Here is a 27541-nt window from a genome sequence, read left to right as displayed (position 1 = left end):
CAAAATACTATGCAAATAATTACCAACAAGGCATTTTGACAAGCAATACTGGGAATGATAAGTTTGTTTCCTACCACGTAGTCGCAACAATTTGCTGTTTTGCAACGATTAATTTTGTTGTCAACATGTAATATGGCAAATACGATCAAATTTGTCGGAGCGTCTAAGAACTGCTTTATCGAGCTATCAAAGGGATTGAAGAAGTCGACCGTACAAAATATCGATACTTCCGATCCCTCTATCAACTCTATTGATATGCGAAATAGGGTTACTGAGCCCTAATTCCTCTTAGTACCTCATCCATTGAACACATTAGTTAGTGCAGTGTCTGCTATCTCTATTTAACGCTTTAGCTTAAGGTTGCACAGAGAATGCGCAAAATTCACAAACGAAAAAAGCAGTTTTTTTCCACACCGTATGTCAGATCTTCATAAAAATCAATCAGCGTATGTAGAATGTTGTTACAGTACTGCTGATTGATTTTTATGAAGATCTGATATACGATGTGGAAAAAAACTGCTTTTTTCGTTTGCGAATTTTGCGCTTTCTCTGTGCAACCTTAAAAGGTAGGATGATAGGTGACCGTTGTACTCGACTTTTGGCTTCGCTCAAAAGCGAGTGTTTTACCTTTTCCAGAAATTTTTTTGAATTGTTGCGGTTTTTAGGAGCGAAGCAAATCTTTTACTAGAAATTAACTCCTAGTCCAACATCACATATTATAACAATTCTACATAATATGTATTTACTGTTTTCTTCATTAGCTAAATCATAGCAAATATTGTTTTCTTAATATTTGAATCATTATCACGAGCAGCAACATGTGCAATATCACATGTGTTGACAGTACTCCTCCCTCGACTCCTCCTCACTTTAACCGTCCAATTCATTGTTACCGTTGAGGATATTGTGAAAGCTTTTTATATTCATTAATTAAAATCTAAGTTCATATTGTATGACCATAATACACACAATACCACAATAAAGGTTGCAAAGTCAAATAAAACAGGTTTATTGTTCGGACTATTTTACAAATAGTTGTCAATTATGTGGGAATCGGTATAGGTACTAATGTTTCAGGAATTCCTTATCTAGATCATAGGTCGTCGCTGTTGTGCTATCTTATGACAAACACCATTTTGGGGTAAACATTTCTTGTCTGAGAAATCTCTACAAAGTGTCGTTTACAAAATTTGGCTTAGTTTTGATTGGCTCGAGTTATATTGAAGTTTTAGATTATTTTAGGTGTAAGAATGTCTCAAGAACACAATGGTATAATAATTTCCCAAAAATTAATAAAAGTGTTGCGAGAAAAATGCAGTTTTACTCTTAAACTGGAAATATTGCATTTTAGATAACACTGTAACCAAAAATTACTATTTTCTTGACCAATTTCCATTAAAATGCATTTCACTGATTATTTCTAGACCAAATTAAGCCAAAGATATGAATAAAAGTTAATAATTGATGCTTTATTTGCATGGAAAAATTTCAATGCACAATTATGACACGTCATACAAATTTAGTCATTGTCATCAATACACACTTACGACACGTGTGAGGGCGACTTTTGTTTACATTTTCAACAAAAACTCTCAATATAGTCAACCGATTCTCGCAGTAATTGAGAGATTAATACAGAATAGATAGAGGCATAAATTGTCTTCTCTGAATTGTTTCTACCATCTAAAAGTTTCAAGTTATTATATTTCAAACTTAAAAAATCGTTTTTCTCGAAATGTGCTCAATGGCGCTTGTCATAAGATAGCACAACAGTGACGAGGTAACTAGAGAAAGTATATTTAGCATCTTTGCTACATCAATTTTTACAGTAATATATGATATAGTTATGCAACTCAATGTTAAAAAATGGATTATTTTTTCAGAATTAATAATAATAATAATAATAATAATAATAATAATAATAATAATAATAATAATAATAATAATAATAATAATAATAATAATAATAATAATAATAATAATAATAATAATAATAATAATAATAATAATAATAATAATAATAATAATTGTTGTTGTTGTTGTTGTTGTTTATTAACGACACTTTACACCTAAGGGTGCATTCGTGTCGGAAGAAAATTGGTTTCTATACTCGTATTAACATCTCATAATAATTTACAATTCAGTATTTTTATATTCGTTTGTACAAATTAGTTTCCTTGAGGAAGCTTAGCAGTTTGTCTTCGGTGTCCTCGTCGTTGCCTAGAGCCACTCGCAGGCTGGTCGAATCGATGTTGTGCATCCTTCTAGCATCGTCGTGTTTTCGGCACTGAAGAATTATATGACGTACATCTACGGTTACCCCGCAGCAGTCGCAAACTGGTGGGGTTTCTCTCTTCAGAAGGAAGTCGTGCGTCAATCGGGTATGCCCTATTCGCAACCGGGTGAGTACTCGTTGATCAGCCGAACTCTCGCGGTCAGTCCACTTTACCGTATCGAATTTTATTTCGCGAAGCTTCACTTCAGTGGATGCAGACCATCGACGGTACCAGTGATTTCGGATAGCTGATTTTGCCTGATTGTTGGCGTCTGCTCCCGGAATGGCTATTTGCAAAGGGGCATTACCCCTGGCTTCTCCTGCGAGGCGGTCTGCCTCTTCATTCCCGCGAATTCCAGCGTGTCCTGGAATCCAGCACAGATTGATTGGACGATGTCGTATCATGGTTTCAATCTCCTGAATCCACGGATGCTGGGACTGCCAGCTTCAATTGCCGATAAACAACTGGCTGAGTCTGTCATTATTAGCAGATCGTTGGAAGTGTAGTACGAAGTTACCGCTGTTTTAATTGCAAACGCCTCGGCTGAGAACACGCTGCACTGTGGCGGAAGACCAGTCGACTGCTGGAGATGTTCTCCAAACATTCCCGCGCCTACTGCGTCGTCGTCTTTCGATCCGTCAGTATACACAACCGTTGAGTTGCTGAAGCGAGCATTCAGGAGCTCCTGAACGACAGGACGGACCACCTCAGAGGGATCTCCGGCATTCACACTTCTTTTGATATCCCACACGACGTGGGGCTGCGGCTCGTACCACTTTCGGGTGGCTAGTCGCGTTCGAGTACAAATATTTGGTAAGGGCATTCCGATCACCTCTGACAGTTCTTCGGAAGCTCGACGTACTAGTGGGAGATCCGCATTATCTCTGCTTTTTTCCAACAAACGGATGGACAATCGGGTTATGCTTTGGAGAACGAGGAGATCAAATGGTAAGGTGCCTGCTTCGGCCATGATGGCTAAGATCGGACTTGTAACGAATGCACCAGATGCAAATCTTACCATCCTGTTGTAGGTGGGCGCGAGAGTTTTGGTGACGACATCTCCGCCTCGACTAACGAGTCCCATCCCATACAATAGTCGCGAGGTGACAATGGCGGAGCCGATTTGTAACAAAGAAGTCCGTTGACCACGTGGTAGCTTTGCTCCGATCATTTTCAGGATACGCAGCCTGGATTCACACGCCTTCTTCGTTAGCTTGCAATGCGCTTTGAAGTTCAGCGATCTGTCGAGAGTGATACCGAGGGTTTTCAGTTGATTTTTTGACGGTATAGCTACTGTATCTATCCTGATGGATTGCGTGGGCTCACGGCGGGCATTCGGGCTACAGTAAAAGATGCTGGATTTTGTTGCTGATATCGTGAATCCAACACTTTTCGCCCATCTATGAACGGCTTTTACTGCTGACTGTAGTTTCCGATAGAGTGGTTGTTCTTTTTTGCCCCGCACTACAAGAAGGATGTCGTCGGCGTATAATAGCACTGTCACGGTATTCGGAACCACCCGGAAGATAGGTTGGATTGCTACGAGGAATAGGGTAACTGAGAGCACAGAACCCTGTGGTACACCATTTTCCAGCGGCAGCTTGCGCGATAAATGCCCATCGACGTTTACCTGGAACGTTCGCTCCGAAAGAAAGCTAGTGAGCATGTTTATGATGTTTCCGCGTATCTGCCACTTTCGTAATGTTCGCAGGATGCCGTATCTCCAAGTGGTGTCGTACGCCTTAGCCAAGTCAAGCGATGCTATCAGACAGTGCTCGTCACGGTCGGGTAATGTCCTCTCCAACTCCGCAAAATATGTGTCAGTACCTCGGCCGGATCTGAAAGCATGTTGTCGAGTGTCTAGCCGCCCGTTCGATTCAAGCTCGGTAGTTAACCGTCGATTCACCATCCGCTCGAATACCTTCGCCATACAGCTCGTTAACGTGATCGGTCGGAAAGCAGATGGACCTGTGTCGCTCGAATTCGGCTTTGGGATTGGCACAATAATTCCAGTTCGCCAACAGGATGGAAATACGCCACTGCGCCAAACCCTGTTGAAAAGCTCCAATAAAGCAGTTTTCACCGACAATGGTAGTCGTTGTAACATTGGATAGCCGACTGAATCCGGACCTGTAGAATTACTTCGTCCTCTGTCGAGTGCCCATACAAGCTCATTCAAAGTGAAGTCGGAGTTATAGATGCCGTCGGTCTCGGGTGAAAAGTTGAAACGGTTTCGTTCGGCCTTTTCCTTCTCAATTTGAAACGAAGGAGGGTAGCTGGATGTTGCCGATATTGCGCTGTAATGCTCTGCTAGTTCTTCAGCCACTTCTTCTGCATTATCCGTGTAGCCAGCTGAACGTTTAATGACGGCTGGGCGATGCTGACGTTTTCCTCTTAATGCGTTCACTGTCTGCCACATTTCCGATGCAGTGGAGTTTGGGGATATTTTCGCGACGAATTCCTCCCACGATCGTTGTTTGGCATCACGGATTGATTTTCTTGTTGCTGCCCGCGCTTCCTGAAAGCTTTTCAGTGCTTCAGGTTTTCGTGGGTCCTCCATTTCGATACGCTTCAGTGCTCTGAGTGCTTTACTTCGACTTTTTATGGCTGCTTTTACCTCCGGACACCACCAAGGAACTGCCTTAGGTCCGACCTTTCCGCTGCTTCTGGGTATTGCAGTGTTTGCTGCAGTGATCAAATGATCGACAAAACGGTCGATTGACATTTCGACGCCCGGTTGTATGGCGTTGGCGGTCAATCGTTCGTAAGCTGTCCAGTCCGCTTGGTCATAAATCCATTGTCGCCTTTTTGTTGGAACATGTGAGAACCCGGGGATGGAAACGGTTATTGGCAGGTGGTCACTGTTATAGGTATCTGGAAGCGTTCGCCAGGTGAATTTCGAGGCCACAGTAACGGAGCAGATTGACAGGTCGATAGCTGAAGTAGCACCGGTGGCTGGGTCGACTCGTGTATGCGACCCATTGTTAAGTATAACTAGGTGTTCTTCCAACGTTTTTTCTGCGATGAATTGACCTAGTGCGGACGATTTGTTGGATCCCCAGCATAAGTGATGAGCATTGAAGTCACCTAGCACTAACATAGGACGTGGTAGCTGTTCGAGGAGGTCACATAGTTTTTCTTGGCACTGTTGGGTACTGGGAGGAATGTATATTGATACCACCGTCATTTGCTGTGGTAGTTGAACCCGAACTGCGATCGCTTGGATATCCTTATCGACGTCAATCCGCTCAAAGGGCACTCCATCCCTAATGGCCAGGCCCACTCCGTGTTGCCAGTGTCGACAGCTACCAGTCTGAAGCAACAGAGTATAGTTCTTGCCAATGAAGTCGGCTGGGATCACTCGATTGTCCACTTTGGTTTCCTGTAGTGCTATTAGGCTCGGTTCGTATTCAGTGATGAGCTGTTTAAGCTCGCTGACATTGGTTCGCAGCCCCCGAATGTTCCACTGAAGTGCGAAACATCTACTATCTCGTCTGGCGGAAGTCGTTGACGAAGACGATGATAAAGACGAAATAGACCTTCGATGTCCAGCTGGCACGTTGCGTGTGCTGATATCCACGGAACGATCGGTACTCTGGTACTGGTTGTGATGTTGCGATGTATCTTCGCCGGCGGAAAGCCAGGAGGAGAATTGCGAGGACTGTATATCAGGGAGGTAGGGACAGTCCTCTTCCCCCGGTCGATCCCTTCATTATGAAGTGGGGAAGCTACTTTCTTCTCTTCTTCCCCAAACCGGTTACTCGTTGGACTCGAACTGGTAACATCTGCAACAGAGGAAGCAGCAGCAGCATTTGCGCGTAGATGAAGCGATATTGGACTGACCTGTGGGACGTCTAGCCCCACAGTGCCAGCCGCTGTCGAAACAACTACACGATTTCTTCCAGAACTACCGACAGCGACCGGCACTGGGGAAAGACTTTGTGTAGTTTTAGTGGATTGCTTCTTCGACGATCGGGTTGCTGATTCGTTGTGGTATAGTCTTGTCGATGTGCCTTCTCCGGGTGAAAGCAGCGGTTGGTGCCAAGGTTCAGCAAGAACAGTGTTGCCAACCGGATCTGTAAAAACGTTTAGCGCAGCAGTATCTGTGAAAGGGTTAGCAGACTTGGAACTGACCTGAGATAGGTCCAGCCCCACAGTGCCAACCGCTGTCGTACAAACTACACTATCATGTTCAAAAACACCGACTGCGATCGGCACTGGGGAAGGACTTCGTGTAGTTTTCGTTGATTGCTGCTTCGACGCTAGAGTTGCTGAGCCAACGTGGAACATTCCTGTAGATATGCCTTCTCCTGGTGAAAGCAATGGTTGGTTCCAGAGATGTATGGGTACGGTGATGTTAGTCGACTCTGTAAAGGAATTTAGCACAGCAGTATCCGTAATAGGTTTGGCAAAGTCAGAACTGACCTGTGGAGGGTCAAGCCCCGCAGTGCCAACCGCTGTCGTACAAACTACACTATCATGTTTAAAAACACCGACTGCAGTCGGCACTGGGGAAAGGCTTCGTGTAGTTTTGCTGATCTCCTTCTGTTCGTCGCTCGGGATTCTTTTGTTTACTGGTTCGCAAGTTGTAGTGGTGAAATCGGTGTTCCTATCGGCCACAGAGGTGAATTCACTATCAACGGGTTGGGGTATGACGGCCCGGATAGTTCCTTCATCCTGCTGTGCTTGCGTTGGAAGGAGTACTACACTTTCCTCTCTTCCAAACCGATCTATCTCGTGGTCAGTATTCGTGCGTGGGTTGTCGTTGGTATCCAAACGTTGATGAAAATGAGAATTATCGAAGAGGCTGGCTAGGAGGCGTCTCGGTAATCTCAATTTCATCGTCTGAATATTCCATCGTTTCGTTGGTGGTAGTGGCAGCGGTTCTTTTTGGTGGTGGGCTTAAGTTATCCGGTGAGGTTGTCGTTGGTTTGCTGAACGGGGTGTGTTGTTTCTGTGGTCTTCCTCGTTTTGAATCCGTATTTATCGCTGGTGAACTATTCCTGGATCTCGTTACAGGCCCGATTTGTTGGCTCGTTTGCTTCTGTTCTTTGTTGTATTGTGGTTTTTCTTGGCTGGCGGACTGTTGTTTCATCTGATGGATGTACGCCAACATTTGCTCGATTTTTTCGTCTTTTCGTTTGGTCTCCGCCAGAAGTTTTGCGATCGTTTCGTCCTTCTTCTTCATTGCCAGTTCCAACTCTTTCAGCTTGCTAAGGATCTCATTCGGTTGTGCTGTGGCCTGAGCATAGCTGCCTTTACTTAGATGTTCCGCTCGTTTGCGTGCTTCCGGGAATGTTAGATTGTCGCGTACTTTTATTTTTATGACCTCCATTTCTTTTTTATAAACAGGACATTCGCGGCTAGTTGGTTGATGATCGCCTTCACAATTCCGACAGTACGCCGTTTCTTTGCATTTATCTTCGCCGTGTTTATCTTTCGAGCAGTTAAAACATCGCTGGGGACCAGGACATCGAACGCGTGTATGGCCGTAGTTAAAGCATCCATAACAAAGCATCGGGTTCGGGAAGTATGGGCGAGTAGGAACGTGAAGCAAACCGATCTTTATGTATTCCGGGTATGTGGTCTTGCAGAAGGTCAATATAAGCGCTGGCGTATTTACTCTATTCTCGGCTTCCTTTCGTGTAATTCTCTGTACACGAATCACTCCCTGGCTTATGATTTCCTGTAAAACATCCTTCTCTTCCATATGAATCAGATCGTAGCAGGAAATTACGCATCTGCTTACGTTCAGATTCGGATGGGCTTCAACCACTACTTCAGTGCCGTCAATGAGCTGGTTCATTTTCTGCAACTTAGCAACTTGGGCGGGGTTCCGAACTCGAAGGGTATACCGTGTCCCTTGAGCTTCGGTATTCGCACCTTCGATTGGACCACCAGCGGCAACCTCAACCGATTTTCCAATGATAAACGGGTTTCTTGGCAAAGGTACACCGTCTTTACCTGTCAGCTGCAGAAACGTCAATTCGCCGAATTTATTCGTCGGGTCCATATACTCCGGTAATCTTCTTTTGCTTGACCCTCCCGGGTAACCGCTACTAGCGGCCGCCATCTTGGATCACACCACCAGACGTTGGAAACTGCTATGTGGCACGGTCACCCGATACCAACCCCAAATGGACAAAAAGGTAAAGAAAAGGAAAGATCTTACCTTATTTGCCCCTTCAACGTCGACTTTTTCGAAGTGTTCCCACACTTTTGGGACACACTGTAGGTGAGCAGTGTCGCTACTGCTTGTTTTCCACTTCTACACAGCCAAGAGAAGCGAACTGAATGAATTTCGCCAAGAAAAAACGCACTTAATGGATTCCTCCCTTTTTATTGTTCCAACTTTTTTGGCACGCACTGTAACGTCCAAATTTTTCAATACGCACTGTATTATACTCAACTACCACCAAATAACAAGTCAAAAAAATTTTTTCCAAATTTTCCAAAACTTTTCACGTTTTTTATGTCTTCAATAATATCTCCCGTTCAGGGCACCGTCACTCTCACGACTGGCATCTACAGCAAGTGAATGAACTGGCCGGGCAGCCACGCGGGTAGGCACAGCGATGGCTGTTTGTTTACCTATAGCACCGCGTGGGCAAAACTAAAAATTCACTTTTTTCAGCTGTTTCTTCACCGATTTACGTCAATCTTTCACTGTTCACCACTAGAGAACCACTTCACTCGTCTATTTGTCGTAAATTGGACCGCGGTTATCGCGAAAAACACGGAAAAACACGGTATTAAAATTTACGAATGCGCGTTGTATGTACCGTACGGAACGGTGTTTCCAACTCAGATGAATAATAATAATAATAATAATAATAATAATAATAATAATAATAATAATAATAATAATAATAATAATAATAATAATAATAATAATAATAATTGTTGTTGTTGTTGTTGTTGTTTATTAACGACACTTTACACCTAAGGGTGCATTCGTGTCGGAAGAAAATTGGTTTCTATACTCGTATTAACATCTCATAATAATTTACAATTCAGTATTTTTATATTCGTTTGTACAAATTAGTTTCCTTGAGGAAGCTTAGCAGTTTGTCTTCGGTGTCCCCGTCGTTGCCTAGAGCCACTCGCAGGCTGGTCGAATCGATGTTGTGCATCCTTCTAGCATCGTCGTGTTTTCGGCACTGAAGAATTATATGACGTACATCTACGGTTACCCCGCAGCAGTCGCAAACTGGTGGGGTTTCTCTCTTCAAAAGGAAGTCGTGCGTCAATCGGGTATGCCCTATTCGCAACCGGGTGAGCACTCGTTGATCAGCCGAACTCTCGCGGTCAGTCCACTTTACCGTATCGAATTTTATTTCGCGAAGCTTCACTTCAGTGGATGCAGACCATCGACGGTACCAGTGATTTCGGATAGCTGATTTTGCCTGATTGTTGGCGTCTGCTCCCGGAATGGCTATTTGCAAAGGGGCATTACCCCTGGCTTCTCCTGCGAGGCGGTCTGCCTCTTCATTCCCACGAATTCCAGCGTGTCCTGGAATCCAGCACAGATTGATTGGACGATGTCGTATCATGGTTTCAATCTCCTGGATCCACGGATGCTGGGACGTGCCAGCTTCAATTGCCGATAAACAACTGGCTGAGTCTGTCATTATTAGCAGATCGTTGGAAGTGTAGTACGCAGTTACCGCTGTTTTAATTGCAAACGCCTCGGCTGAGAACACGCTGCACTGTGGCGGAAGACCAGTCGACTGCTGGAGATGTTCTCCAAACATTCCCGCGCCTACTGCGTCGTTGTCTTTCGATCCGTCAGTATACACAACCGTTGAGTTGCTGAAGCGAGCATTCAGGAGCTCCTGAACGACAGGACGGACCACCTCAGAGGGATCTCCGGCATTCACACTTCTTTTGATATCCCACACGACGTGGGGCTTGGGCTCGTACCACTTTCGGGTGGCTAGTCGCGTTCGAGTACAAATATTTGGTAAGGGCATTCCGATCACCTCTGACAGTTCTTCGGAAGCTCGACGTACTAGTGGGAGATCCGCATTATCTCTGCTTTTTTCCAACAAACGGATGGACAATCGGGTTATGCTTTGGAGAACGAGGAGATCAAATGGTAAGGTGCCTGCTTCGGCCATGATGGCTAAGATCGGACTTGTAACGAATGCACCAGATGCAAATCTTACCATTCTGTTGTAGGCGGGCGCGAGAGTTTTGGTGACGACATCTCCGCCCCGACTAACGAGTCCCATCCCATACAATAGTCGCGAAGTGACAATGGCGGAGCCGATTTGTAACAAAGAAGTCCGTTGACCACGTGGTAGCTTTGCTCCGATCATTTTCAGGATACGCAGCCTGGATTCACATGCCTTCTTCGTTAGCTTGCAATGCGCTTTGAAGTTCAGCGATCTGTCGAGAGTGATACCGAGGGTTTTCAGTTGATTTTGTGATGGTATAGCTACTGTATCTATCCTGATGGATTGCGTGGGCTCACGGCGGGCATTCGGGCTACAGTAAAAGATGCTGGATTTTGTTGCTGATATCGTGAATCCAATACTTTTCGCCCATCTATGAACGGCTTTTACTGCTGACTGTAGTTTCCGATAGAGTGGTTGTTCTTTTTTGCCCCGCACTACAAGAAGGATGTCATCGGCGTACAATAGCACTGTCACGGTATTCGGAACCACCCGGAAGATAGGTTGGATTGCTACGAGGAATAGGGTAACTGAGAGCACAGAACCCTGTGGTACACCATTTTCCAGCGGCAGCTTGCGCGATAAATGCCCATCGACGTTTACCTGGAACGTTCGCTCTGAAAGAAAGCTAGTGAGCATGTTTATCATGTTTCCGCGTATCTGCCACTTTCGTAATGTTCGCAGGATGCCGTATCTCCAAGTGGTGTCGTACGCCTTAGCCAAGTCAAGCGATGCTATCAGACAGTGCTCGTCACGATCGGGTAATGTCCTCTCCAACTCCGCAAAATATGTGTCAGTACCTCGGCCGGATCTGAAGGCATGTTGTCGAGTGTCTAGCCGCCCGTTCGATTCAAGCTCGGTAGTTAACCGTCGATTCACCATCCGCTCGAATACCTTCGCCATACAGCTCGTTAACGTGATCGGTCGGAAAGCAGATGGACCTGTGTCGCTCGAATTCGGCTTTGGGATTGGCACAATAATTCCAGTTCGCCAACAGGATGGAAATACGCCACTGCGCCAAACCCTGTTGAAAAGCTCCAATAAAGCAGTTTTCACCGACAATGGTAGTCGTTGTAGCATTGGATAGCCGACTGAATCCGGACCTGTAGAATTACTTCGTCCTCTGTCGAGCGCCCATACAAGCTCATTCAAAGTGAAGTCGGAGTTATAGATGCCGTCGGTCTCGGGTGAAAAGTTGAAACGGTTTCGTTCGGCCTTTTCCTTCTCAATTTGAAACGAAGGAGGGTAGCTGGATGTTGCCGATATTGCGCTGTAATGCTCTGCTAGTTCTTCAGCCACTTCTTCTGCATTATCCGTGTAGCCAGCTGAACGTTTAATGACGGCTGGGCGATGCTGACGTTTTCCTCTTAATGCGTTCACTGTCTGCCACATTTCCGATGCAGTGGAGTTTGGGGATATTTTCGCGACGAATTCCTCCCACGATCGTTGTTTGGCATCACGGATTGATTTTCTTGTTGCTGCCCGCGCTTCCTGAAAGCTTTTCAGTGCTTCAGGCTTTCGTGGGTCCTCCATTTCGATACGCTTCAGTGCTCTGAGTGCTTTTCTTCGACTTTTTATGGCTGCTTTTACCTCCGGACACCACCAAGGAACTGCCTTAGGTCCGACCTTTCCGCTGCTTCTGGGTATTGCAGTGTTTGCTGCAGTGATCAAATGATCGACAAAACGGTCGATTGACATTTCGACGCCCGGTTGTATGGCGTTGGCGGTCAATCGTTCGTAAGCTGTCCAGTCCGCTTGGTCATAAATCCATTGTCGCCTTTTTGTTGGAACATGTGAGAACCCGGGGATGGAAACGGTTATTGGCAGGTGGTCACTGTTATAGGTATCTGGAAGCGTTCGCCAGGTGAATTTCGAGGCCACAGTAACGGAGCAGATTGACAGGTCGATAGCTGAAGTAGCACCGGTGGCTGGGTCGACTCGTGTATGCGACCCATTGTTAAGTATAACTAGGTGTTCTTCCAACGTTTTTTCTGCGATGAATTGACCTAGTGCGGACGATTTGTTGGATCCCCAGCATATGTGATGAGCATTGAAGTCACCTAGCACTAACATAGGACGTGGGAGCTGTTCGAGGAGGTCACATAGTTTTTCTTGGCACTGTTGGGTACTGGGAGGAATGTATATTGATACCACCGTCATTTGCTGTGGTAGTTGAACCCGAACTGCGATCGCTTGGATATCCTTATCGACGTCAATCCGCTCAAAGGGCACTCCATCCCTAATGGCCAGGCCCACTCCGTGTTGCCAGTGTCGACAGCTACCAGTCTGAAGCAACAGAGTATAGTTCTTGCCAATGAAGTCGGCTGGGATCACTCGATTGTCCACTTTGGTTTCCTGTAGTGCTATTAGGCTCGGTTCGTATTCAGTGATGAGCTGTTTAAGCTCGCTGACATTGGTTCGCAGCCCCCGAATGTTCCACTGAAGTGCGAAACATCTACTATCTCGTCTGGCGGAAGTCGTTGACGAAGACGATGATAAAGACGAAATAGACCTTCGATGTCCAGCTGGCACGTTGCGTGTGCTGATATCCACGGAACGATCGGTACTCTGGTACTGGTTGTGATGTTGCGATGTATCTTCGCCGGCGGAAAGCCAGGAGGAGAATTGCGAGGACTGTATATCAGGGAGGTAGGGACAGTCCTCTTCCCCCCGGTCGATCCCTTCATTATGAAGTGGGGAAGCTACTTTCTTCTCTTCTTCCCCAAACCGGTTACTCGTTGGACTCGAACTGGTAACATCTGCAACAGAGGAAGCAGCAGCAGCATTTGCGCGTAGATGAAGCGATATTGGACTGACCTGTGGGACGTCTAGCCCCACAGTGCCAGCCGCTGTCGAAACAACTACACGATTTCTTCCAGAACTACCGACAGCGACCGGCACTGGGGAAAGACTTTGTGTAGTTTTAGTGGATTGCTTCTTCGACGATCGGGTTGCTGATTCGTTGTGGTATAGTCTTGTCGATGTGCCTTCTCCGGGTGAAAGCAGCGGTTGGTGCCAAGGTTCAGCAAGAACAGTGTTGCCAACCGGATCTGTAAAAACGTTTAGCGCAGCAGTATCTGTGAAAGGGTTAGCAGACTTGGAACTGACCTGAGATAGGTCCAGCCCCACAGTGCCAACCGCTGTCGTACAAACTACACTATCATGTTCAAAAACACCGACTGCGATCGGCACTGGGGAAGGACTTCGTGTAGTTTTCGCTGATTGCTGCTTCGACGCTAGAGTTGCTGAGCCAACGTGGAACATTCCTGTAGATATGCCTTCTCCAGGTGAAAGCAATGGTTGGTTCCAGAGATGTATGGGTACGGTGATGTTAGTCGACTCTGTAAAGGAATTTAGCGCAGCAGTATCCGTAATAGGTTTGGCAAAGTCAGAACTGACCTGTGGAGGGTCAAGCCCCGCAGTGCCAACCGCTGTCGTACAAACTACACTATCATGTTTAAAAACACCGACTGCAGTCGGCACTGGGGAAAGGCTTCGTGTAGTTTTGCTGATCTCCTTCTGTTCGTCGCTCGGGATTCTTTTGTTTACTGGTTCGCAAGTTGTAGTGGTGAAATCGGTGTTCCTATCGGCCACAGAGGTGAATTCACTATCAACGGGTTGGGGTATGACGGCCCGGATAGTTCCTTCATCCTGTTGTGCTTGCGTTGGAAGGAGTACTACACTTTCCTCTCTTCCAAACCGATCTATCTCGTGGTCAGTATTCGTGCGTGGGTTGTCGTTGGTATCCAAACGTTGATGAAAATGAGAATTATCGAAGAGGCTGGCTAGGAGGCGTCTCGGTAATCTCAATTTCATCGTCTGAATATTCCATCGTTTCGTTGGTGGTAGTGGCAGCGGTTCTTTTTGGTGGTGGGCTTAAGTTATCCGGTGAGGTTGTCGTTGGTTTGCTGAACGGGGTGTGTTGTTTCTGTGGTCTTCCTCGTTTTGAATCCGTATTTATCGCTGGTGAACTATTCCTGGATCTCGTTACAGGCCCGATTTGTTGGCTCGTTTGCTTCTGTTCTTTGTTGTATTGTGGTTTTTCTTGGCTGGCGGACTGTTGTTTCATCTGATGGATGTACGCCAACATTTGCTCGATTTTTTCGTCTTTTCGTTTGGTCTCCGCCAGAAGTTTTGCGATCGTTTCGTCCTTCTTCTTCATTGCCAGTTCCAACTCTTTCAGCTTGCTAAGGATCTCATTCGGTTGTGCTGTGGCCTGAGCATAGCTGCCTTTACTTAGATGTTCCGCTCGTTTGCGTGCTTCCGGGAATGTTAGATTGTCGCGTACTTTTATTTTTATGACCTCCATTTCTTTTTTATAAACAGGACATTCGCGGCTAGTTGGTTGGTGATCGCCTTCACAATTCCGACAGTACGCCGTTTCTTTGCATTTATCTTCGCCGTGTTTATCTTTCGAGCAGTTAAAACATCGCTGGGGACCAGGACATCGAACGCGTGTATGGCCGTAGTTAAAGCATCCATAACAAAGCATCGGGTTCGGGAAGTATGGGCGAGTAGGAACGTGAAGCAAACCGATCTTTATGTATTCCGGGTATGTAGTCTTGCAGAAGGTCAATATTAGCGCTGGCGTATTTACTCTATTCTCGGCTTCCTTTCGTGTAATTCGCTGTACACGAATCACTCCCTGGCTTATGATTTCCTGTAAAACATCCTTCTCTTCCATATGAATCAGATCGTAGCAGGAAATTACGCATCTGCTTACGTTCAGATTCGGATGGGCTTCAACCACTACTTCAGTGCCGTCAATGAGCTGGTTCATTTTCTGCAACTTAGCAACTTGGGCGGGGTTCCGAACTCGAAGGGTATACCGTGTCCCTTGAGCTTCGGTATTCGCACCTTCGATTGGACCACCAGCGGCAACCTCAACCGATTTTCCAATGATAAACGGGTTTCTTGGCAAAGGTACACCGTCTTTACCTGTCAGCTGCAGAAACGTCAATTCGCCGAATTTATTCGTCGGGTCCATATACTCCGGTAATCTTCTTTTGCTTGACCCTCCCGGGTCACCGCTACTAGCGGCCGCCATCTTGGATCACACCACCAGACGTTGGAAACTGCTATGTGGCACGGTCACCCGATACCAACCCCAAATGGACAAAAAGGTAAAGAAAAGGAAAGATCTTACCTTATTTGCCCCTTCAACGTCGACTTTTTCGAAGTGTTCCCACACTTTTGGGACACACTGTAGGTGAGCAGTGTCGCTACTGCTTGTTTTCCACTTCTACACAGCCAAGGGAAGCGAACTGAATGAATTTCGCCAAGAAAAAACGCACTTTATGGATTCCGCCCTTTTTATTGTTCCAACTTTTTTGGCACGCACTGTAACGTCCAAATTTTTCAATACGCACTGTATTATACTCAACTACCACCAAATAACAAGTCAAAAATTTTTTTCCAAATTTTCCAAAACTTTTCACGTTTTTTACGTCTTCAATAATATCTCCCGTTCAGGGCACCGTCACTCTCACGACTGGCATCTACAGCAAGTGAATGAACTGGCCGGGCAGCCACGCGGGTAGGCACAGCGATGGCTGTTTGTTTACCTATAGCACCGCGTGGGCAAAACTAAAAATTCACTTTTTTCAGCCGTTTCTTCACCGATTTACGTCAATCTTTCACTGTTCACCACTAGAGAACCACTTCACTCGTCTATTTGTCGTAAATTGGACCGCGGTTATCGCGAAAAACACGGAAAAACACGGTATTAAAATTTACGAATGCGCGTTGTATGTACCGTACGGAACGGTGTTTCCAACTCAGATGAATAATAATAATAATAATAATAATAATAATAATAATAATAATAATAATAATAATAATAATAATAATAATAATAATAATAATAATAATAATAATAATAATAATAATAATAATAATAATAATAATAATAATAATAATAATAATAATAATAATAATAATAATAATAATAATAATAATAATAATAATAATAATAATAATAATAATAATAATAATAATAATAATAATAATAATAATAATAATAATAATAATAATAATAATAATAATAATAATAATAATAATAATAATAATAATAATAATAATAATAATAATAATAATAATAATAATAATAATAATAATAATAATAATAATAATAATAATAATAATAATAATAATAATAATAATAATAATAATAATAATAATAACAACAATAATAATTGTTGCATGGAATTATGTTGTAAATCAACTGTAATCTAATTTCTATTCAGATATTCTCTCGTATTTTTTTGTAGTTTTTCGCTTCTGAACTTCTGACAATATTTCCACTAAGTTTCTTAGCTTTATTATTTCTTAACTATACCTAATTTAATTATCTATTAAATTAATTGTGATGTAGTGTGCGTACAACAGCTATTCCGTATTTAAAATTAAAAGAAGAGGAAGACGATTCTGTAATTCAAGGAGACGAAATACCTGTGGGTGCGAATGTTATGATCGAACAAATTGATGAAACAGATAATGCAAAGGAGGATACACAACATTTAGTTCAACCGGATATTCTTCAAAACAAACGAACCTTAAATGCTACCACGGACCACAATTATTACATTACAGCTGAAAAAGAACAAGCTTTGCATCGTCGAATTTTAAAGCTGGAAGCGAAACTTCGTCGTCTTTCTGCTAAAGTCAGAATCCAATCATACTCTCTTAGAGATATCAAAATGTCAGCTAAAAAGTGGAAACAACGAGCAATGGCTAAGAAAATGAAAAAAGTAAGCAAGAGAACGAAAAACGAAAGCTATGGTTTTCTGGCGGAGCTTCAGCGCAACTCAACCAAAGGGGTACATGCAGCTCGATATACTAACGCGACCAGAAATGTAGCGATCGGGTTGTACTACTGCTCACCAATCGCATATAGAGAAATGCGAAAAATGATGCGTTTGCCTAGTCCTACAATGATTAAGAGGTGGCTCCGCAATCTGAGTATCAACGAAGGATACAATATGAATATTTTAAATCTACTGTCTGAAAAGGCAAAATATATGTCGAAGACGGATCGTGTTGTATGTATTTCGTTCGACGAAAGGTCACTAAAACCAAGACTACTTTATAATGGCAAAGCTGATACCATTACTGGGTTTCCATCTAGCTTACTGGGAATGGCACCAAATACCACGGAAAGAGCATCATCGGCGCTTGTAGTAATGATGAAGGCTATCAACACTGGTTTGAAGCAGTGTGTTGCCTTCTTTTTTAGTAAAGAAGGGTTCAAATCGAATGAGCTGCGAACGATTGTGGAACGAAGTATCGAGTCGATTGCGGATACAGGTTTTATACCAAAAGCGCTGGTTTGTGACCAAAATTCTACCAACCGATCCTTATTCACAAAGCTCGGTGTGACGATTGAGAAACCATATTTTGTATTAAACGACCAACAAATCTACACCTTTTTGCCTTTCTCATATAGAAAGGTTATGCAATCACTCTGAAAAACGTCAACCTAATCCCGGCCCGGAGGGCCGAGTGTCATATCCCATTCGACTCAGTTCGTCGAGATCGGAAAAAGTCTGTATGTGTGTGTGTATGTGTGTATGTATGTGTGTGTGTATGTGTGTGTGTGTGTATGTATGTGCGTATGTGTCAAATAATGTCACTAATTTTTCTCAGAGATGGCTGGACCGATTTGCCCAAACTTAGTCTCAAATGAAAGGTGCAACCTTCCCATCGGCTGCTATTGAATTTTGGATCGATCGGAATTCTGGTTCCGGAATTACGGGTTTCAGAGTGCGGCCACACAGAAATTTCGCATAAAAACTATAGGAAAAATTAAAAATAGAATTTTTATTTTTGATGCTAAATGTATTCAAGGTGCATAAAACGTCGAGATTTGATGCAAACACGAAAAAAATTTGACGAAGATTCACTTTTTTGAATTTTGCACATTTTTGCCTTTCTCATATAGAAAGGTTATGCAATCACTCTGAAAAACGTCAACCTAATCCCGGCCAAATTTTTTTTCGACTCGCATAAGGTTTCTGGATTTTAACAGGGGCGTAGTTGATGGTTTACGGAGAGGGGTTACACCCCCCCTCTACTGTTCACTCCCCTCCTTTAAAAATCTCCTTAAATCACCCTTCAGACCACCACCTCATACCCCTCCCTTTCAACCCCATCATCTTTAAACCAGCACTATATTACAAAGCATACCAATTTAAGCTGGGGAGTCGTTCATTCATGGGACTTTCGCCCTCCTCACATACCCATCCCCGCATGACAAAATGAGTTAGCAAGCAGATAACATTGATCTAATGCTGATTAGGCTAATGGAGTATGATATTTTTTTGTTTCAAGTGTTTCACCGTCGACACGTAGCTCATCAAGTTCGTGGCTGGCATGCCATTGTGTATAAGTGCAAAGTGTACTAAGAATGTAATAGACATTTCCACAATTATGTTGAACATAAAAAGCCTCCGTGCCATAGGTTAGAGAAATGAGAAAGGCACAATTGCACCGCTAGGTGGATTAAAACAGGTTTTTTGATCCTCCTCATCTGATTAAATCGGCACGAAACAATTTAATGCATCATGGAGCAGTATGGAATGGAAAATTAGCCAGATGGGATCACTTGAGGAATTTATACGAGGAGGATTCCAGACGGCTTCCAAGGGCTGCTCCAAAGCTCACCCGTAAGCATGTGTATCTGCCGGCATTTGGGGAAATGAGGGTTCATACAGCCACCCAGACACTTAGTGCAAGTGTGTACGCGGCATTCACGATGTACATTCGTGAAGGTACACTTCCGCAAGAATTCGACGCAACTGCAATGTACTGTAGGGATTTCAACAATTTGTTTGATGTATTTAACGCGTCTAAAAATGCAAGACATCAACAAAAGGTACGTTACATTATTTTGAGAACTGCGCATTTCGTCGTTTCTATTAAATTACTGCAGATTAATACCATACAGTGTATGGTTAAGAATCCCTTTAAGAGATGTTATTTGGGGAAAAGATTATTCTACACATACTTTGAAATCTCAACCACAGACTAACAGACATAACACTATGAGGAAATTCCCTCAAAAAATATCGACTCGGTAATTTTCCCAGAACACCTTTTATTTACGGTCCCAACTACTTATTTTCTGGTGGGTTACCCCTCAGGCTCGGAAACAATTTTTCACTAGTGGTCTATCCCCATATGCTTGTTCATATGCCAGTACCGCCATAATTACATATGTGGTCACAGTCCCAACTACAAATACATTTAAAATGACCGTTAAAGCGGACGAAGCATTGTTTTCGAGTGTTATGTTTGTTAGTATGTGTCTCAACTATTAAAGAGTGATTGAAATCTTTCGATAATGGACTTGTTTGTCCTAAAATGTTTCATTTTTTATTTTTACTAATTCTACTAGAAAGCTGGATAAATTCTCATTGAATGGTGCTCTCATATCTTTCAGTTAATAAGCATAAGTAGAAGAATAAAAGTGTATGAACGTTTGCATTTTTTATGGCGTTTTGTTTAATTTTCGACAAGTTGAATGGTAAACAGCATCATCTTAATTATTCAGATTGATCCACTAAAAAGCTATTTTGTTCTTTGACAATATCCCTATCCCTCTTTGTTTCCATACTTTATGGTTTATCGTTATTGCATGTTTCGTCTAATGTTGTCTTACACTAGCTCTAATCAAACAATTTTTTTTCAGCAGAAAATTTTCCCGACGAAAATGCCCAATTTTTCTTTTAGAAGTAAAATAGTTTATATTTTTGAAAGTCACTTAATACACCCAACTAAAAGGTATTAGGACATTATTCGGTATGATTTCTTAGCTTTCCAATGAAATCTCGGAAATGAGGCATATTTTATGAATTTCAATCTTTTAATCACTTACAAGTCGACTACAGAGAACATTGATGATCAAATTACAAAGAAATGGGAGTAAATAGTAATAATATTTGTTATGTCCATACTTTTAATATTGAAAATATTAACGAAAATACCCTTAAAACACTTTTTTGACTACTTCACCACTAAATGGTTTCTTATGGCGATTTCACTTGAACCCGAAACTGAGTCAGGTTCTAACCCCAACCGCTGTCAGTTCATACATTTTGATAGCAGTTGGGGTTAGCAGTTTCGCTTCAAACAAAAACCACATTAATTGCATTAACTTACATATATGAGAACTTTAATTAGCAAGAAATTTTCTTAGCTTTAAAATGGAGCTGAAGGAATGGAAAAACTAACCTTATGTTTTAAGAAAGAGGTATTTTGAGGCAAACAAGTCAATAATAGAAAAAAGTTCAATAACTCTGTAAAGAATGAGATTTGAAGGTATGCATAGAACATTTTCCCAAATCTGCTGCTCTATCACCCCTCGAGAGATTCTAAACCATGAACTTAACAGCCTGTATATCATAAATTATCAACAGGAATTTTTACAACCGCTAAATGCTGATTGTAGCCATTGGAACTGCCTGGAAAAAATGGAATCCAAGCTGCGCGAATTGCGTTTCATCGACAACAAGTGCAACTCATTAGATGAGGTATACTATGGATTTAAGATTTTTTAGTTCATAAACATAAATTTTTAAATATTAACAGGAGGATAACTTTAAAGCCCTTCCGAAGTGTAGCCGTTATCCTTGGTTCATAAACGGATGGTTACTTTGCATAAGTTCTCTTGAATGTCTTTTCAAAGATTTAACGTCGCATTTCAATTTTTCTGAAATTTCACCAAGGTCTTTAAACCAAGATGGGCTCGAAAACTTTTTCGGATTAATTCGGATGAAGAATGCTAACAACAATCGACCTGACTGCACCCTTTTCAGATCTGCGTACCGAGGAGCAGTTGTAAATCAGTTGCTCAGCAGCCGAGCAAAAGGAAATTGCGAGGCGGATACAGGCCTTGTTCAGTGTGAACGATTTTCAAAAAATAAATTTGAAAATCGTTAGAGAAACCAATGAAAACTCTGTTGAGGCCGACGATGGCGAGATTGTATGCGTTAATTCGAGAATGGAAACGTTTGACAATGATCAACTCCACAATATTGAATACACCGCTGCATGGTTAAGTAGAACCCTAACGCACGTCGACTGTGTCGAAAAGCTACAAGACACACCGAAATCCTCTTCCTTCTTGGCCGAACTGAAATCAAACAGGCTTATGGTAACGGAGATGAGCCAAAATTTGGTTGATTTCGTTACGCAGATGGTTGAAAAATTCAACGGGGAATTCGACAACAAACTTAAAGAAGGCTCTTCTTTGGTTAAAAAGAAAATAATATCAACGATTAGTTTTCAAGCTATCGACGAGCTAATATGTGCTAAATGCTCTCAACAAATGGCGGATAAGTACATCAATATGCTGATGAAGGCTAAATTAGCATCGATGAACGAATTGATGGATAAAAATAAAATCAGAACAAAAAAATTAACAAAACAGCTGAGCTACAGAAGGCCCGAAAACTGAATATCTAATAATTCAAGTATCGAACATCGAGAAATTCAAGTAATTTTGATCTGTTTGTGCTATTTTAGCAACACTAGTTGGTTTTATTATTTTAACATTTATTTTTATTTAGTATTACTGTTGTTATTTATCAAAAAACATTTATTCCTCTTTTTTATTATCTACATCACATATTATTAAAAAAAACAAAAACAATCAACATTGTCTTTTATGAACTTTTCCATCAATCGCCAGTTAGAGTAAAATATATATATATATATATATATATATATATATATATATATATATATATATATATATATATATATATATATATATATATATATATATATATATATATATATATATATATATATATATATATATATATATATATATATATATATATATATATATATATATATATATATATATATATATATATATATATATATATATATATATATATATATATATATATATATATATATATATATATATATATATATATATATATATATATATATATATATATATATATATATATATATATATATATATATATATATATATATATATATATATATATATATATATATATATATATATATATATTGTTATTCTACCATCACAAGGCTAATATCACACCACACTCTTTGAAAGTTGCAAATATTTACATTGCTTAGAATTTGCGACTCAAACAGTTTTCAATGCTTTGGATTAAAATTCAGAAAAGAAGATTGCTTCTTGAGAATATTTATTGAAGAATCCACCACACATGCGCTACTTCCACTACTTAGAAGGAGCGCTCTGCGATCGTGTAATGCTTAGTAAAGGATCCTGACGAGTTATTCTTCAATGTTCAAAATGGATTGTTGAACTAGATAACCAGAGGATAATTCTCCGGACGCCCTCAAAAAACCACATATTATGTCGATCCAGAAAACGAGCGCTCATTAAATACATCAAATACGAGTGCTGATTAAATACAGCAATAAGCATAATATCAATAAAAAATAAAATCTATGATACAAAATACAATAATACATAATGTTATTTACTGTACGCTTTAGCGAGAGGTGACCTTACCGCCCGCAACAAATTATACGAGCCAGTCTCAAAAGTTATACCAGTTGAAACGTCAAACGCGTGCACACTAAAATCAAAGCAATGGAAACCAGCAACAAATACGATTCGTTTTTGTGAGAACTTTTGTGATTTTTTTTGTTCGAAGTGGTACTTCTCTTCTCTGACATCATCCTAAATAACACAAAGTGGTTACAATTTAGAAAATTTACTTGGTATGCTCAAAAACACAATATCGCCCACAACTTCTACAAAATAAAATGTTTTGCAACGAAAACACATTGGATAATGGGTTTCACATAACTTGTGGTGTACAATGAGAGGCAGCGCTATATGTCTAATAGAAGCGGAGAAAAAGGGGTTCCGCCAACTTACCCCAGCCGCCAACTAGCCCCGGGCTCCCCTAAACTTCCACTTGCTTATTGTGTTCTTTGTGAGAAGATATAACTAGAAAAGGGTACAAATTGTGATTATATATTATTTTCTTTTCCTCTTGTTAATGTAACTAAAAATGTCGGCAAATTAAACAGCTTCACTCATTTTGATAGCAAAAGTAAACTAACAAACGAAAACAATTTTTATTTAATGCAGCTCGGCATGCATAAATAAAATTTCGTGCTACGGTTAGTTTCAAAATGATTCGACTTCTGCTAACTTGCATAACTCTTCGACGTGGTGTTTTGAAATGAGCGTGTAGCGTACCCTATAGATAGGGCGGTAAAGAATATAAAAAAAATTGCATTTAAAACTAGATTATACATGTGTTTCGTACTAGACAAAACTTGCTTACTTGCCTTTATATGGTTTGTTTGCAACATGAGCCATCACATTGCACATTAAGGTCAAAAAGTTGATTCAAATGGTGGTGGTACTAACTAGCCTCAAGCTTACCGCTTGTCTTCAAAAGAATTTCTTCACAATTTTCATTTTGATGTAAAAAATAGAGTGGTCTCCTAGATTTTTCAAATAAAAATAAATTCTCCTGAGCAATAAAAATAGAAGTATAAGGCCCGTCTGAAAATTAAAAAGTAATCGTGTTTGGGTAATTTTGTTGACAATTCCTAAACTATCATCAGTGGCTTTAAATTTACGACGTTTTCCTTTATTTGGTTTGGCTTGATACTTAATAAAATAGTTTTCAAGTAAAATACATTTGAAGGGTATTTCCCAAAAATTTTGAGATTTTCTTGTGATAAGCGCCAATTTTTGTTTAGAGACCAACTTATTATCAATTTTATAAACGAGATATTGATTTTTTAGTAGTAATATTATTTTCTACGCTTCAAAAATTTCAACACTGATAAAATAAAGTACCCATCAATGCGTAGAATTTTTTATAAAAGTGAAATAACCCACCTGGATACGTTTTATCCATTATTTCTTGTAGAACACTTATAACGAATTGCGTAAAAAATACCGAAATTCTTTTTTTATGAGCTGATAATATGCAGGTCCCGGAACGGCTTTAAATGTGTAGGTTATCTCGCTTGATAAAGGTCTCATTATTAGTCACTCATAGCTAGGGTTGTGGTGCCGGTAATACCGGTACCGAAAATCCCGGGAATTCCGACCCATTTTTAGTACCGTAGTACCGGTACTGAACAAAAGCCAGTACCGGTATTTTCGGTACCATACAATTTTTTATGAAAAATATGTGGACTCTCTAGGGGGACCTGTTTCAAAATATCGGTCTGCAAGATGACTTATAATTATATTAATTACCTTCTATAAGTTAAGCATTACTAGCTCCCGTTGTACTGAACGGTATGTTTAAATTCCTGCTTTATTTTGTCGAAATTAAATTTAAACGATTTTGTACTAAATTTCAATATACTCACATTTAGCATAAGAGACGCAAAAAATTGCCTTGAATTTTTTTATTAGCGACATTCTGATAGGTTTCATTATTCACTGGGTGGCGCGTAATAAGACTATGGTCTAAGTCATGTCTTTGGTTTGCTCTTTAACCTTTATTTATAAAATAACGAACAGCGATTTAATAGCTAACAATTTTAGAATTGGTGAACTACTCCAAATGGAGCGATTTGTAATTATTGGTGATCGGGAAATTCAGCAAAACTCCATAGTTTACAGGAAAGCAAAAAGCCTTGGTATGCAGGTCGAAACCAATTTACAGCAAATCAAGAGAGGAACTGCGAATAACCTGCTCGGATTTACTGCCATTCTCGCTTTGATTTACTGTTGTTGATAGTGTTTCTTACATTTACCATCTGTTGAAGTCGACAAAAGTCGCACCGCTTAGCAGTTATTGATTTCAAAGTGGCCTAGATTTCGAAATAAAAGAAGGTGCCGCATACGAAAAATATTTTCTGTTGAAATGAGTCATGCCATTCTGAATCAATTTGTGACATACTTTTTTGATCAGCACAAATCAATCATCTGAGAATAAGGTAATCAATTTGAGCATTCAATTTCACTTTGAAGCTTATTTCGAATATTTAAAAAAAATATTCGAGTACCGGTACTTTACCGGTACTGAGGGCTTCAGTACCGTAGTACCGGTTCTCGCCAAGAAGAGTCGGTACTGCGAACCCTAGACATAGCCTTATCGAGTTATTGTGAAATGGATGAGAAGTACCCAGAGTTAGAAATAAAAATGTACCCACTTTTTGACAGCTCGAATAACTTCTGCAAATGACCAATTTATAATCATAAAATTGGTAAAGTTTTTTCTGACGTGTAAGGAAATAACTACGAAGGAGATAGCTAATCTCATATCCGTTTGATAATACTACAAAATACTATTTAATGAGAGCTGAACAACATGTCTTCCAACGTATCTTCACGTGGAATTTTTTATTGTTAATTCCCTCAGCTTGGTTAAAAGCAAGAGCAAGAAATAGCATTTTGGGAAACTACTTGCACAAATAGCAAAGAACTGAAACAGAGGAGATAATATAATTAATAAAAGACAACCAAATCACTAATGCTAAATAAAGGGTGCTTCCTATACCGTAATCCTGAGCTTTCAAAATATTGTTATATGTTGATAATAATTATTTGCCATTCGAATAAAACGTATGTCAAACACTCCAAACATTCATTTTGTAAACCGTAGTCCGAAAATCACATTATTATGCACAATTTCCCTCCACGAAACAAGTTTAGAATGCAATAAAAAATTGGACTAAACCGTTTTGCGCGTTAAGGGCACAAGACCTAATTTTAATTAAGTTTTGTTTTTTTTTTGTGTTTCGAGTTCATCTCGTCAGTAACTAGCACCATCTGGGTGTCTAGTTAGACGATGTATCTAAACTAGTATCCAAATTAGCACTAGTTAGACACAAAAAATTCCAAACAGTTCACACGACATATGTGAACGCCTAAAGCCACATGTCCCGAGTGATATCCCGGGAAGCAAATATTGCTCTGGTTTGCTGACGAGAAAGCGAAGACGAACTCTTGTCTTTTGGTTAAAGAATCCAAACGCCTGGTATTATGCAATAAAAATTGGACTAAACCGTTTTGCGCGTTAAGGGCACAAGACCTAATTTTAATTAAGTTTTGTTTTTTTTTGTGTTTCGAATTCATCTCGTCAGTAACTAGCACCATCTGGGTGTCTAGTTAGACGATGTATCTAAACTAGTACCCAAATTAGCACTAGTTAGACACAAAAAATTCCAAACAGTTCACACGACATATGTGAACGCCTAAAGCCACATGTCCCGAGTGATGTCCCGGAAAGCAAATATTGCTCTGGTTTGCTGACGAGAAAGCGAAGACGAACTCTTGTCTTTTGGTTAAAGAAACCAAACGCCTGGTATTATGCAAAAAAATTGGACTAAACCGTTTTGCGCGTTAAGGGTACAAGAGCTAATTTTAATTAAGTTTTGTTTTTTTTGTGTTTCGAATTCATCTCGTCAGTAACTAGCACCATCTGGGTGTCTAGTTAGACGATGTAAGTACTAGTTTAGATATATCCGCGCGAAGTTTGTACGTTGGGCATGTCAAAAGTGCATGCGGATTATCCGCACAGTAAACACACTTCTCAGCGGGCCTACTGCAAGTATCACCTGCATGGCGTTCCCCACATTGACCGCACTGTTGCTTGTTGCTACAGTAGGTGGGTGTGTGACCTAGCTACTTGCAATTAGCACAATTCATATCCCGCGGTACAAACAGACGCACAGGTAGACGAGCTCCTCCCACTTCAACATAGCTCGGAAGTGCAGACCCGGCGAAGGTTACGCGAAACGAGTCTGATGGATAGTAATTCCCATCTTCGATGGACTTTGAGTACAATTGCTTGCACTCCAAAATCTTAACTGATTGAAGGTTAGGGTCCTTAAAGCGGCCAACCCCATCATTCATCAGATCATCGACAGTTAGACCCGCATCACTTACCACACCGTCGATCTCCACATCACGAGAAGGGATGTAGACGCGATACTCCAGCGTAAATAGGCTATTGCTAACGATACCATTGGCCTGTTTCAAGTCAGTAACGACTACGCGCAGTTTATCTGAATCTTTTTAATCTCGGTTACAGCCGAGTAACGTTTTGTCAGCTCCCGTGCAACAGTTATGCTGTTTAACGGTTTATTTTT

The 27541-nt window shown here is 41.1% G+C and overlaps 2 protein-coding genes across 2 annotated transcripts in view; both read left to right on the top strand.

Moving 5' to 3' along the window:
• Positions 1-27541, top strand: part of LOC131683235 (neurogenic locus notch homolog protein 1) — a 542971-nt gene that overhangs the window by 207160 nt on the left and 308270 nt on the right. The window lies entirely within an intron of this gene.
• On the top strand, positions 18375-21961 carry LOC131683234 (uncharacterized). The gene is made up of 3 exons (XM_058965070.1): positions 18375-19325; positions 20869-20982; positions 21041-21961. The coding sequence occupies exons 1-3, from the start codon at positions 19008-19010 to the stop codon at positions 21389-21391; spliced, it is 783 nt and encodes a 260-aa protein (XP_058821053.1). The 5' UTR covers positions 18375-19007; the 3' UTR covers positions 21392-21961.

Source organism: Topomyia yanbarensis, chromosome 2 (genome assembly GCF_030247195.1).
Source record: "Topomyia yanbarensis strain Yona2022 chromosome 2, ASM3024719v1, whole genome shotgun sequence".
Lineage (NCBI taxonomy): Eukaryota > Metazoa > Arthropoda > Insecta > Diptera > Culicidae > Topomyia > Topomyia yanbarensis.
The sequence above is the reverse complement of the archived record's forward strand: the minus strand, read 5'-3'. Positions and strand labels throughout refer to the sequence as shown.